General features: G+C 52.4%; 1 protein-coding gene across 3 annotated transcripts; it reads left to right on the top strand.

The window, feature by feature from the left end:
* Positions 1-2: 2 nt before the first annotated feature.
* Positions 3-12,150, top strand: SERPINA1 (alpha-1-antitrypsin). Of its 3 annotated transcripts, none has more exons than XM_035261376.3 (5): positions 3-122; positions 7,287-7,936; positions 9,346-9,616; positions 10,877-11,024; positions 11,860-12,150. In XM_035261376.3, the coding sequence occupies exons 2-5, from the start codon at positions 7,291-7,293 to the stop codon at positions 12,049-12,051; spliced, it is 1,257 nt and encodes a 418-aa protein (XP_035117267.1). In that variant the 5' UTR covers positions 3-122; positions 7,287-7,290; the 3' UTR covers positions 12,052-12,150. The 3 variants fall into 3 exon arrangements, with proteins under 3 accessions (XP_035117267.1, XP_078191821.1, XP_078191820.1); XM_078335695.1 differs by having other exon boundaries at positions 3-208; XM_078335694.1 differs by lacking the exon at positions 3-122 and adding an exon at positions 2,055-2,097.
* Positions 12,151-13,591: the final 1,441 nt, after the last annotated feature.

The following is a 13,591-nucleotide window of genomic DNA, read 5'->3' as shown; positions in this document are numbered from 1 at the left end:
GCACTGTACCCAGGGCGTGTACTGCCTCCACACCACAACCCTCAGAATCCTGAGCTGAGCAAAGGAGGAGGGGGCCGGGCCTCCAAGGAAGGCCTAGCCGCTGCTGCTGCCAGGAATTCCAGGTAGAAGGGGTGGCACCTTCCTGCCAGTCCCCAGCCCACGCTCCTGTACCTGCCGGAGGGAACAGAGCTTGAGGAGAGCGGGAAAGGTGGGACATTGCTGCTACTGCTCACTCAGTTCCACAGATGGAGGGACAGCTGGGCCTGGAGTGGGGGTCATTATGCAGATGGGAAAATGGAGGCCCAGAGAGGGAAAGAAATGGCCAGGAGATGCCAAGGGCAGGTGACCTCAACCACAGCCTAGCGCTGGAGCTGTGAGTAGAGGTAGAGTAGCAGAACATCCATTCAGCCATCTCAGGGGAAGGACGGGGCCCTGAAGGCAGGGGATGGAGCTGTCAGGAAAGGGAGCTGAGAGAGAAGGGGACAGGAGTCTGAGCTCAGTTTTCTGCTTCCTGAAAGGAGGGTGGTACATACTCCCCTCACAGGGTAACTGAATGAGAGACTGCCTGGAGGGAAGCCCACCCCACCCCAGTGACACCAGGGAGACCCCTGACAAGGGGGAGGGAGGACAGCATCAGAAGGGGCTTTCCGGGAACACCCAGCACCCGGCTCTGAGCTTGCCTTAAACTGCTGCATTTTAATCCTCACAGCAGCTCAACAAGGTACACACCATCACCACCCCCATTTTACAGATGGGGAAATTGAGGCTCGGAGCGGTTATACAAATCGCCTGAGGCCTCACAGCCACTAAGTGGGCCCTCTGGTCTGAATATGTGTGCTGGAGAATCCTGGGGGTCACTCACCTGGTAGAGCCCCGAGATGGAGGTGCAGTGAGACTGGCAAATAACAGAAGGGGCAAAAATGCACTCATCCATTCGTTCTGCAAGGATCTATGGCGCATACACCAGCTGCCAAGCAGGTTTGCGGTTTGCACAGAGGGTGATGCGGTCTGATTTAGGCTTCTAAAGGGATTGCAATCAAGTGGGGCCCCACTGGCCTCAGCCCCACCCCTCCCCTCCACCCCAGCACTCCCCAAAGCCTCCAACAACACCAGGGTGGGGGTCACATTCCCAAAGAAAATCCAAGCTGAATACAGATCACCTTGGTCTTCCAGGAGCAAAAACAGAAACAGGCCTGAGGCTGGTCAGAACTGAACCTCCTCCTGCTCTGAGCAGCCTGGGGGGCAGGCTAAGCAGAGGGCTGTGCAGACCCACATGAAGAACCTGCAGTGTGCCAGGCACTTCACCCAAGGCACTTCACAGCCATGCTTGGGAGTGAGACTTCCACCTCTCTCAGATGCAGGTGAAACACTTCTTGGTTCAGAGAGGTGAAGTAGCCTGCCTGAGGCAGCACAGGTCCTCTTTATAGACTTACTCTCCCACCCCTCCACCCTGTCTCATGCTCCCCACCCCCATGCCAGCCTGATGGTTGTGTCTGCCTCAGTCATGCTCCATTTCCCCATCGGGACTATCAAGAGTGTTTTTGTATCTGAGGCTGACAGTGTGACTTTGGATGAGCGGCCTCTCTGCTCTGAGCCTCAGTTTCCTCGTCTGTCAAATGGGCTGTAGCCCACTCTGATCTCCCAGGGCGGCAGTGAGTCTTCAGCATCAGGCATTTCGGGGTGACTCAGTAAATGGTAGAACTACCATTGCTACCAGTGGAACACCCACTGAGAATTCTGCAGTGACAGCAGAGGGCCAGCAGCGTGGTGCTCTCCCAGAGAGTGACTCACACCGCCCCCTCCACCTTGGACCCAGGACACTGTGGTTTCTGAGCCAGGTACAATGACTCCTTTTGGTACATGGAGTGGAGGCTGTGCGCTGCCCAGGCAGAGCGTCCAGGCAGTGTGGGCGGGCAACTCAGAGCCCAGCCAGTGGACTTAGCCCCTGTTTGCTCCTCCGATAACTGGGCTGACCTTGGTTAATATTCACCAACAGCCTCCCCCGTTGCCCCTCTGCAGCCACTGCTTAAATACGGAGGAGGACAGGGCTCTGTCTCCTCAACCTCAGGCACCATCGCTGACCTGGGACAGTGAATCGTAAGTATCCCTTTCACTGCGAAAGGTTCTGGAGAGGCCGCTGAGTCTTGCACGGCCCAGGCAGGCAGCAGGCCTGGGGCAGGGGTGGTTGTGGAGTGGGTATCCACCCCCTGGGGTGCAGGGCACAGGGAGGGGCTGCAGCTGGGCTCCTGTTGTCAAAACAGCAGCCATGAGAGGGTGTCCTGTTTCCCAGGCCTGCCTGGTACCCCTCAGTACCTCCCAGTGGGCTCACTGGCTCTTGTAAGCAGAAGTAAATGAGGGTGTCTGGCTCCATGGTCCTGGCACCCCAGGATGGGGGTACAAGCCAAGATACAGCAACTAGGCTCAGTCATTTCTTTCTGTTTGCACAGCTCCTGTTTCTGTCGGGGAGATCCTGTCTGTTGTCTCCTGTAAGCCTCACCTCCTCTCCTACTGCTTGGGCACGCATCTTTTTCCCCTTCTATAGATAAGGAAGTTAAGATCCAGAGGGGGCAGGAAGGAACACCAGCTTACACTCTCCATCCCCTCCAGATATGACCAGGAGCAGACCTGTGCCGAGCCTCAGCCTCACATGCACTATGGACCTCTGGGTCCTCCTGTCCCAGTGGAGGACAGGAAGCTGTGAGGGGCACCATCATCCGGGGCTCAAGCTGGCATTCCCGAATAATCGCTCTGCGCCAGGCTACCGCTAAGCTCAGTGCACAATTAAGCCTTATAACCCTCCAAGGCAGTTACTAGGGTTATTCCCATTTTACAGATGAGGAAGCTGGGGACAGAGAGGTTAATAACTAGCCCCAAATCACACACCATTCATAATTCAGGCTCAGGCACCTGGTTCCTAGCCTGGCCCTAGTGCTCAGTTTCTCTCAGGTCTCAGGCACTGGATGGGAAACAGGAAGCCTGGGCTGGACTCAAGGTCTCGCTGATGCTCAGTGACTTCAGATTGTTGCTCAACCTCTCTGTTCTCTTGGGCAAAACATGATAACCTTTGACCTCTCTCCTCTCCCCTCACTCACCACGACCTTGATCTCTGGAGTGCTGGAAGGATTTAATTTTTCCCCACACTGAGTTTTGGGGATGGGGTCAAAAAGATGACCCAAGGCCAAGGCGTTCAGGTTCCCACAGAACGTCTCTAAAAGACCTGCACCAGGAGCAGCAAGAACTGATGTTCTCGAGAACATACTGTGCGCCAGGCAGTTCTTGGCATTTTGTGCATATTTAATTTGCACAATAGCTCTATGACAAAGTCCGCCTTTCTCATCTCTAGGAAATCGAGGGTCAGAGAGGTGAAGCAACTTGTCCAAGGTCACACAGCTAATAGCAAGTTGATCTGGAGAAATCTGTCCTCAGAGCCTCAAATTTCAGCTGCAAACTGACGCTGCCCCTCTTAATGAGCCGGGCCACCTCTGAAGTCTCCTGATTCAAGTCTCCTGGCTTCAGCTTTGTACACAGAGAGGATTAAATGTCAGGTTTTGGAGTCAAATTTGTTTAATCCTAGACAGCACATCTAGGATTAAATCTCAGTTCTGTAAGCAAGGAGCTCTGTGATTTTTAGTGAGTTACTTAAATCCTCTTTGAGCCTCAATTTTTCTATCTATAAAATAGGGCTAATAGTAATTTGCACCTCTTAGGGTAAACGTGGAGGACAGATTAGTGGGGCAGTGCCTGTAAAGCACCAGGTGTTAGTGTGGCGATGACGGTGACGCTGAGGCTGTTTGTCTAGCATAGGACGAGGCAGCCGGCAGGCAGTCAACAAATACTTGGAGAAATTTAATGGAAAATTTGCCGAACTCAGTCGCTGTTCACTGCTGAACAGAAGCCTCTTTCTGCTGAAATGTGTCCTGTGGAGTGCAGCAGCTAGCCAGGGAGAAATCTGCCATCTCTCAGGCAGGAGTGCAACCTGTGTACAGATACAGAGAGGGCTTCCACACCTGGTGCGTGCCCACCCATGCATGACCTTGGTTATTCCTCATCTCTGTCCAGAGGATTCTTTTCTCCACTGTACAGATATGAAGCCGTGTGAAGTCATTTGCCAGAGCCCCCTGCCAGTAAGTGAAATGTATTGCTCATTTCAACAGGTCGATTGACCATGGGCGAGATTCTCTTCCCTGCACCCTGCCAGGTTGCTCTTGGACCTTCGTTTTATGCTCCTGGGTAGAAATGGTGTGAAATTAGGCAGGCAGTGGCTCACTTCCCTCTCCCCTGCCTTGCAAAGAGTGCTCCCACCTGCCCCGATCCCAGAAATGTCACCATGAAGTCTTCATTCTTTTGGTTTAAAGCTTGGCCTCGGTGTCTGTACACCATGGGGCCCTTGGCCGTCTACTGTCTCCTCTCCAGTCAGCCTCCCAGGCACTAGTCTTTGGGGGTACAGGATGCTGCCTTTGATAGAAGGGCCAAGAGAGAGTAGGTTTGGGAACCCTGAGGTTATAAGGGACAGCTTGGGAGGCACAGTGAACCCAACATGATGCTTGAGACCAATGTCAGGGCCCGATTCAGACATTCGTCATCTGGGATTTGAGACAAGGCTGTTTCAGTCCATAGACAAGTACTGGGAAAGCCAAGACTTATCCCAGCTTTGTCACTGACTTGCTGTATGGCCGTAGTAAGGCCCTGACCCTCTCTGGGCTGCAAACTCTTCACTGTGAAGGGAGAAAACCAAGTAGGTGATGTGACATGGGGGAAGATGGATGGGTGTGGGGAAATGCACTCCTCCCAGCTGTCACCCCCTCTCCACCCACCCTGCACCAGCCTTGCCACCTCCTTTGAGCCCAGAAGTCCCTTGCGTAGGAGGGCGCCTCACCTCATGCCTACCCACAGGAATTCTCCATCTGTTTTGCTCCACCAAACCCAGATGCCATTGTAACAAAGAATTCTGGCCAGGTGCAGTGGATCACACCTGTAACCCAGCACTGTGGAAGGCCAAGGCAGGCAGATCAGGAGATCAGGAGTTCAAGACCAGCCTGGCCAAAATGGTGAAACCCCGTCTCTATTGAAAATACAAAAATTAGCCTGGCATAGTGGCACATGCCTATAATCCCAGATACTCAGGAGGCTGAGGCCGGAGAATTGCTTGAACCCAGGAGGCGGAGGTTGCGGTGAGCTGAAATCACGCCACTGCACTCCAGCCTGGAGGATAAAGTGAGACTGCCTGAAAAAAATAAAAATTAAAAATACTATGTTAGTGTACAGAGGACCCCAGTGAGGTCTTCTCCCAGCCCTGCTTTGCACAACTGGGGAAAATAAGGCCCCAGGACCGGAGGGTGCTTGCTCAAGGCCAAGTGGACGGTGATGTCCCTGCCAGGGATAGAAGCCACAGCCACTCAACATATTCAGTGTCCCCACCCTGCAGAGGTCCAAATCCCTCCCAACCACTGAGCCCTGTAATGATGGGGGAATTTCCATAAACCATGAAGGGCTGCGCAAAGTTCAGTGGGGAAGTGAAAGAGAAATCCAGGGGAGATGGAAATATACAGCATTAATTTTAGCCCGGCCTTCGGCTCTAGCAACACTAGCTAGTTGAAGAAAAACATAAACATGTGTTATGTAATGTGTGGTCTGTTCCTCTGGGACTACGAGAACCAGGAGAAAGGTGGTAGAGAAACCAGTTATGTGCTTCGTTTTGTTGCTTTATTGGAAAGAAACTTGGAAAAGTCCAAGACGGTCGATGAATCTTAGTATTTGTTTATTTCCAACTTTTTTTCTCCAGTTTTTCATTTGTCAAATTCAAGAACACCTTTTTCTTTGCATTTTGTTAAGATGGTGATTTTAGTTGTGTGGCCAGTAGTTAACTATGTGGTTACCAGGCGGATTCTCAACTGGGACCTCAGTTTCCCCATCTGTGAGGATGGCAGATCTACTTAGGGGGCTGCAGACTGGTGGTCCGAAGCCGAGGCATATCTGGAGTAGAAGGAGCACTGTGGGGCAGGGCAGGCTCTATATTGCTTTGGATGACATTCACTTGGACCATTGCTTGGCAGAGCCTGCTCTCACTAGTTCAGCCACAGGCCCCACCACTCCCTACTGTCTCAGCCCCAGGTATGGAACACATATTCCTCACGGGCCTATCACATGAAGGCTTTGAATCTGCAACACCTGCCAAGCCCGCCCTCAAAAGCGTTGCTCTCTCAGATCCTTTGATGTAAGGTTTGGTGTCTAGATTTATTTTACTAAATTCTTCCAACAACCTTACTTTATATGAGGCAAAATGAGGACCAGAGAGATTAATGACTTGTCCTGGCTCATACACTGGAAAGTGACAGAATCAGATTAGATCCCAGGTGTATCTGAAGCTAAAAGCAGAGTTTTTTCATTTCCCACCACCCCATCTCCTTTAAAGCAGCACAAACCCCTGCTTTAAAGGAGAGATGAGCTTCTCTAAAGCCCGTGACAGCAAAAGACCAGAACTGGGGACACCGTTGGTGACTCGGACAGCAAGTAAGCTGACTGCAGGCATATCATCCTATTCTTGTGACTGGAACCACAGAGTATTGTAGGGACAGCCCCTCTCTCAGGAAAAAACCCTAAGGGCTGAGGCTCCCTGTGAGTGTTGGGTGGAACAGCCCCCAGGGGATTTAATCTCAGCCCCACCATGCTCTAGCTGGTGCCATTGTGCAAGACACATTTCCCTTCTCTGCAGCAGCTTCCCTGGCCACTAAATAGTGGGGTTAGATAGAAGCTCTCCAAGGGCTCCCAGCGCGACGTGAGTCTTGATTCTGATCTGGCCTGATCCTGGATAATCGTGGGCAGATCCCTTATTCCTCTGGTGCCTCATCTTCTTTCGTGAAACAGTGGCTGTACCACTTGCATCTTAGGGTCATTGCAGTTGTAAGGGGAGCTGCCCAGAGCCTGGACGCAAGACCTAAATGTAGGATTCCAGTTCTGCTACTTTACTTACTCGGTAACATTGACTAGTTGACCTAATCTCCCTGGCTTTGGCTTCCTCATCTGTAAAATGACGATAGCAGCATTAGCACCTCACAGGATTATTGCAAGAAAGGAATGAGTTAACACATGTGAGCCCACAGAACAGTGCTTGGCATATGGTAAGCACTACATACATTTTGCTATTCTTCTGATTCTTTCAGTGTTAGTGATGTCAGCAAGTACTTGGCCCAGGCTGGTTTAATAAACCATCTGTGCTTCTACATGATGTCAATCCCTGATCACTGGAAGTCATCACGTGCCCTGGTCCCCTCGTCTCTGTCTTGCAGGACAATGCCATCCTCTGTCTCGTGGGGCGTCCTCCTGCTGGCAGGCCTGTGCTGCCTGGTCCCCGGCTCCCTGGCTGAGGATCCCCAGGGAGATGCTGCCCAGAAGATGGATACATCCCACCATGATCATGACCACCAAACCCACAACAAGATCGCCCCCAACCTGGCTGAGTTCACCCTCCGCCTATACCGCCAGCTGGCGCACCAGTCCAACACCACCAACATCTTCTTCTCCCCAATGAGCATCGCGACAGCCTTTGCAATGCTCTCCCTGGGGACCAAGGCTGACACTCACACCGAAATCCTGGAGGGCCTGAATTTCAACCTAACGGAGACTCCGGAGGCTCAGGTCCATGAAGGCTTCCAGGAACTCCTCCGTACCCTCAACCAGCCAGACAGCCAGCTCCAGCTGACCACTGGCAATGGCCTGTTCCTCAATGAGAGCCTGAAGCTAGTGGATAAGTTTTTGGAGGATGTCAAAAAGCTGTACCACTCGGAAGCCTTCTCTGTCAACTTCAGGGACCCTGAAAAGGCCAAGAAGCAGATCAACGACTATGTGGAGAAGGGAACCCAAGGGAAAATTGTGGATTTGGTCAAGGAGCTTGACGAAGACACGGCTTTTGCTCTGGTGAATTACATCTTCTTTAAAGGTAAGGTTGCACAATCAGCCTGAGCTGTTCCCATAGAAACAAACAAACAAAAATTCTCAGACCATCAGTTCTTGAACTCTCCTTGGCAATGCATTATGGGTTATAGCATCCATGTCTGCATGGATTCTTCAATTCTCTACACAAAAACACTACAGCGTTTTCCATCATTGAGTAATTTGGGGGAATAACAGGTTAAATTCTCAAAACTGCCGATGGCTCTGCAGAACTTTTCAGAGCCTTTAATGTCCTTATGTGTACTGTCTATGTAGAATATGTAATGCTTAGAACTACAGAACAAATTGTAGTACCCTGCTTAATGGGATAGTTTCATGGAACAGACTTTAGACAACTCTAGTGTCCGGGAATCAGTATCAGCTTTGCAGTCTGAAAGACCTGGGTTCAAATCCTGCCTCTACCACTTATATTAGTGCATTCTACCTCTTTGAGGTGCTAATTTCCCATCTTAGCATGGACAAAATAGCACCCTGACTGTCAGGCTTTTTAAGGATTAAACAAGTGACAAAGATCTTGGGGGGGCGGCGTGTGGCATACAGCAGGTGAAGGACTCTTATGTACCTCAGGCTGCCTTCCTGCCCCTGAGGGGTTACAATGTCACACTTATGGGGGCCCCAGGGCATTCTAAGCCAGCTCCCACTGTCCCAGGAAAACAGCCTGGGAGAGGGGAGGTGGGAGGCAAGCCCAGGCCTGCTTTCCTCCACTCTGAGGCTCCCTTGCTCTTGAGGCAGAGGAGGGCAGTGGGGAGCAGCCAGGCTGCAGTCAGCACAACTGAGGTCCCAGCTCTGCTCTTCAGACGCGGCAGGCCCCGTCCCTCTTCAGCTTCACTCTCCTCCTTCTGTCCAATGAGAAAGCTGAGCTCAGGGGTCCCTGAGGCACCTGCGCACTCTGCATGCCTCGATGGTGAAACTCTCTTGGTATGGCAGAGGGGAGGCTGCCTAGGCATCTGCATTTCCCCTGAGGATCCAGGAAAAGGCCTCAGGAGTAGTAAGCAGAATGTTTGCCCTGAATGAATAACTGAGCTGACAGTTAACTAAGGGCAGGGAGCCCCAGACAGGAGGTACCAAATGTGCCTGATGCTCCAGAATTTTATTTGTCATGTCCAAGACACCCTCAAATAAAAATACAATTCCAATAAAAATGCACAGCCAGGATGGCATCTCTTAGCCTGGCAACCCCACGATGTAGAAACTCTGCATATTCCTCTCATTCAGAATTATCCCCACACAATCCTTTCCGGGAGCTTCCCAGATGGTGAAGCTGAGGCTCGAGAGATGTGTGTCATCAAGGGGGCTCAGGGCTTCTCAGGGATGGGACTCTGGGCTCCTTTATTCTGCCACATTCTTCCAAACTTTCACCCACCCCTGGTGATGCCCATCTTCCTCTCTGTCCAGGCAAATGGGAGAGACCCTTTGAGGTCAAGAACACCGAGGAAGAGGACTTCCACATAGACCAGGTGACCAGTGTGAAGGTGCCCATGATGAGGCGTTTGGGCATGTTTAACATCCACCACTGTGATAAGCTGGAGGGCTGGGTGCTGCTGATGAAATACCTGGGCAATGCCACCGCCCTCTTCTTCCTGCCTGATGATGGGAAACTACAGCACCTGGAAAATGAACTCACCCACGATGTCATCTCCAAATCCCTGGAAGCTGAAACCAGAAGGTAATTCCCCAACCTGAGGCTGACCAAGAAGCTGCCCGCACCTCATAGCCATATTGGGACTGAGGCCCATCAGGACTGGCCAGAGGGCGGGGGAGGGTGAACCCCACATCCCTGGGTCACTGCTACTCTGCATAAACTTGGCTTCCAGAATGAGGCCACCACTGAGTTCAGGTAGCACCATCCATGCTCCATGAGGATGACAGTACCCAGGGGCGAGGAGGTAAAGGTCTAGTCCCTGGGGACTTCCCACTCTAGCGTAGACACTGTCCCTTCCCAATATTCAGGGCCCAGGGCAGGGACAGCAGCACCATCACATGTTCTTGCAGAACCAAGAAGGAACAGATGGCAAAGGCAACAGTGGAGTCAGGAGTTCAAGGGTAGACTGTCCCTGGGGGAACGGGGGAAGCGCCTGTGTGACAAGGCCCAGAAAAGCAAGGGTTGGAATTGGAACAGCCAGGGCACGTTAGCAGAATTCAAGCAAGTTCCACTGTCACTTTATCGATGCTGTTAGATTGGGCGCCCCACAGCAAATGACACTTGAACAGGAGCCAACGTTATTGTATGTGTGTGAATTCGTAATTATGCCCATGCCCTGCTGATCTAGGTGTTTTTTTTTTTTTTTTTTTTGGTCACTGTAAAACCAAGTTGAAAGTACAAAAGGTGTCGGATTCATAATAGGAATTGAGGCAGGAATTCCTCTGTCCCACTCCAGCACCTTTTGAGGTCCCTGCTCCAGGGGTTAAGAAAGAACAAGAAGGCTGAGAGGGTAACTGATCAGAGAGCCCAGGGCCACGCTGCCTGCTCACGCCAGACCCTGCTCGGGGCGGCTCTGTCGCCCCGTGGAAAACCAGAGGGGGGCATTCAGTCTGGAGTGGTCCCTCTTCTCTCATCCCCTGGACAGGTGTCACTGGGCACTGCCACCAGCCCCATGTTCTCCTCGGTGTAGTGTCCTGGGGATATTCCAGGATGGGGACCCAGTGACGCTACACTACAAGGCAGGATGAGACAGGCTTCCAGGACACCTAGAATCTCAGAGGAGGTGGCATTTCAAGCTTTCGTGATTCATTTGATGTTTACATTCTCTGACTCTGAGTGTAGAGCGGCTGTAAGTAGAACAAACCGAAGCCAAGGTCCCGTCTTAGTGTGGGTGGAGGACACAGCAAAGAGTGGCAGAAACAGTCAGAAAAGAAAACACTTGTGGGTCCCAGAAGAACAAGAAAAATGCTGTGCCATGCCTTGATTTTCTTTTCTGCACGGCAGATCTGTCTATTTACATTTACCCAAACTGTCCATTACTGGAACCTACGATCTGAAGACAGTCCTGGCTCAACTGGGCATCACTAAGGTCTTCAGCAATGGGGCTGACCTCTCGGGGGTCACGAAGGAGGTACCCCTGAAGCTCTCCAAGGTGAGATCACCCCGACGACCTTGTCGCACCCTGTTATCTGAAGGGAAGAATGTGGGGCGGGGGCTGCAGCTCTGTCCTGAGGCTGAGGAAGGGGCTGAGCTTCTGAGGACGCCCGTGATTCACTGACATGGGACGCGCTCAGACAGAGAAGCCAGGGAGGGACCTGCTGTGCTGCTGGCACTTTCAGGGCCTCCCTTGAAGTTGTGTCACTGGTCCTGAATTTCATCTTTGCCCAGGACCTTCTAGACATTGGGCCTTGGTTTATCTATATTGACACAGAAAGGTTTGGGCTAAGTTGTTTCAAGGGACTTTCTGACTCCTTCGATCTGCGAGCTTTGGGTCTGAGGCACATCACCAAGTGTGAATTAATGAATGATGTCAGCTAAAGATGACACCTAGTTAGGAAGACTAAAAGTGACCAAAGAACAGTTGCAGTCAGCGAATGGCTGCATTATCTTGGGGTCTCAGGACTGTGACGGTCACTGTCAGAGTCCGTGTCCCTGAGTAGCTTACAGCCACGTTAGAAAGGAGAGAGCTGGAGGCAGATGTGGAGTGAGGATGCTCTTCCTCGTTCTGAGTTGTGGGTCTGTCCCGAGAAGCGGGAGGGGCATTTGTCAGGAAGGTGGATGGAGGGGAGCCAGACCCATCACCCAAGGCCTTGAGGAGGAGCAAGGCCTGTGTGACAGGGAGGCAGAAAACATGCAGGGCCAAGGCCGTCCAGGCGGATAAAGGCCAGAATGAGCGCTTCCTGGGAGGTGTCCGTGCGGGCCATGCTCCAGGCCTGGGCTGGGGCACAGCTCAGCCTCAGATGCATCTCTGCTTCTCTCTCCTCCAGGCTGTGCATAAGGCTGTGCTGACCATGGATGAGAAAGGGACTGAAGCTGCTGGGACCACGATCTTTGAGGCCATACCCATGTCTATGCCCCCTGAGGTCAAGTTCAACAAACCCTTCATCTTCTTAATGTTTGAACAAAATACTAAGTCTCCCCTCTTCATGGGAAAAGTGGTAAATCCCACCCAAAAATAACTGCCTCTCACTCCTCAGCCCCTCCCCTCTCTCCTTAGCCCTCTCCCTCAGTGACATTAAAGAAGGGCTGAGCCAGCCCCGCCTGAGTGTGACTGCAAACACTGCCCTGTTGTCTCTGTGTCTCCCGTTGCCTGCTGAGGCCATGTGTGGGCTCCAGGCCACAGTGCTCTCTCCGCCCCTGTTCATGAAGCCTCTGGCTGGGCAGGCACATGCTGGGCCAGGATGGAGGGGGCTGGGCCCATCAGTTTCTGGAAAGCTCCAGTCTTCCTTGTCCTGTCTTGGTGTAGGGGGGAATCACAGGGGAGGGATCAGGTACCAGCCCATGACCCCCGGCTGCGCCAAGCATCCTCACGTACCCCTGCTCATCCCCTACTCCCCCCAACCAGAATTCCTCATCCTGCCAGGGCTAGCTGTGGCCACACCAAGGCTGCCCTCCTGGGGGCCTGAGAACTGCCCGTTCGCACCTTGGCCCTGTTCTGTAGCATCTGCAGCAACGATAGAGAGGAGACCATGTCCCCTTCTTGTCCCACCGTCACCTACCCAGGCATGGGCCCTGCACCTCTTGGGCACTCCTGGCAAATGACTGAGGCAGATTCTTCCTGAAGCCTGTTCTCCATGGGGCTACAAGGACCCTTACTCTGTCCTTGTCCTTCCTTTGCTGCCCCAGAAAGCCTCATATATCTCCGTTTAGAATCAAGTCCCTTCTCCCCAGGTGAAGAGGAGGGTCTCCGCTTCTTCTTCTCTATCTCCTCCTCAGACTCAACCAGGCCTATCAGGCCCCAGGAGACCATTACCCTGTAACCCCTTCTCCTCCCTAGTCACGTGGCCATAGGCCTGCTGATGGCTCAGAAAGGCCATCGAAAGGAGTCCTCAGCTACGGGAGAGGAGGCGCAGCGACTAGGACCCTGCAACTCTTCCGTTTCCTCCCCTGAGTCCTGAGTGGGACCACACGCAGTCTGGCTTCTTTGTGTCTATGGCTGTCCCTGCAGTCTTCAGAGGGCAGCCACAGTTCCAGTGCCACAGCAGGAGGCTGTTCCCTTGTGATAAAGGCCAGGAGGATCCTTCCATCCCCTAAGGCCCTGCTAAAGGGCACAGCAGCCAGGAGGTCCCCAGGGCCCCCAGCGGAAGGTCAGCCTGCTCCCTCTGTCTCTACCAGGAATGGTCTCATCCTGTGGAATGCGCTGCCCCATCCTAAACTCATCTAGGGATCACTGTCTAACCACTCACTGTCATGAATGTGTACTTGAAGCACTAGGTTGAGTCATACAAAATAGTGGCTTCTATAGTTCAAAATGGTGAAATTAGCAATTCTGCATGATTCAGTCTAATCAGTGGATACCAGCTGTTTCCCACACAAGTCTCCTGTTCTCTTAAGCTTACTCATGACAGCCTTTCACCCTCCACAAAACATTAAAGATATGACCATCATCAAGCCCCCTCGGATGACACCAGACCTGAGAGTCTGAAGACCTGGATCAAAGTTCTGACTCCTCCCCCTGCCAGCTGTGTGACCTTCATGAAGTCGCCAAACCTCTCTGAG

Source organism: Callithrix jacchus, chromosome 8 (genome assembly GCF_049354715.1).
Source record: "Callithrix jacchus isolate 240 chromosome 8, calJac240_pri, whole genome shotgun sequence".
NCBI lineage: Eukaryota > Metazoa > Chordata > Mammalia > Primates > Cebidae > Callithrix > Callithrix jacchus.
The sequence above is the reverse complement of the archived record's forward strand: the minus strand, read 5'-3'. Positions and strand labels throughout refer to the sequence as shown.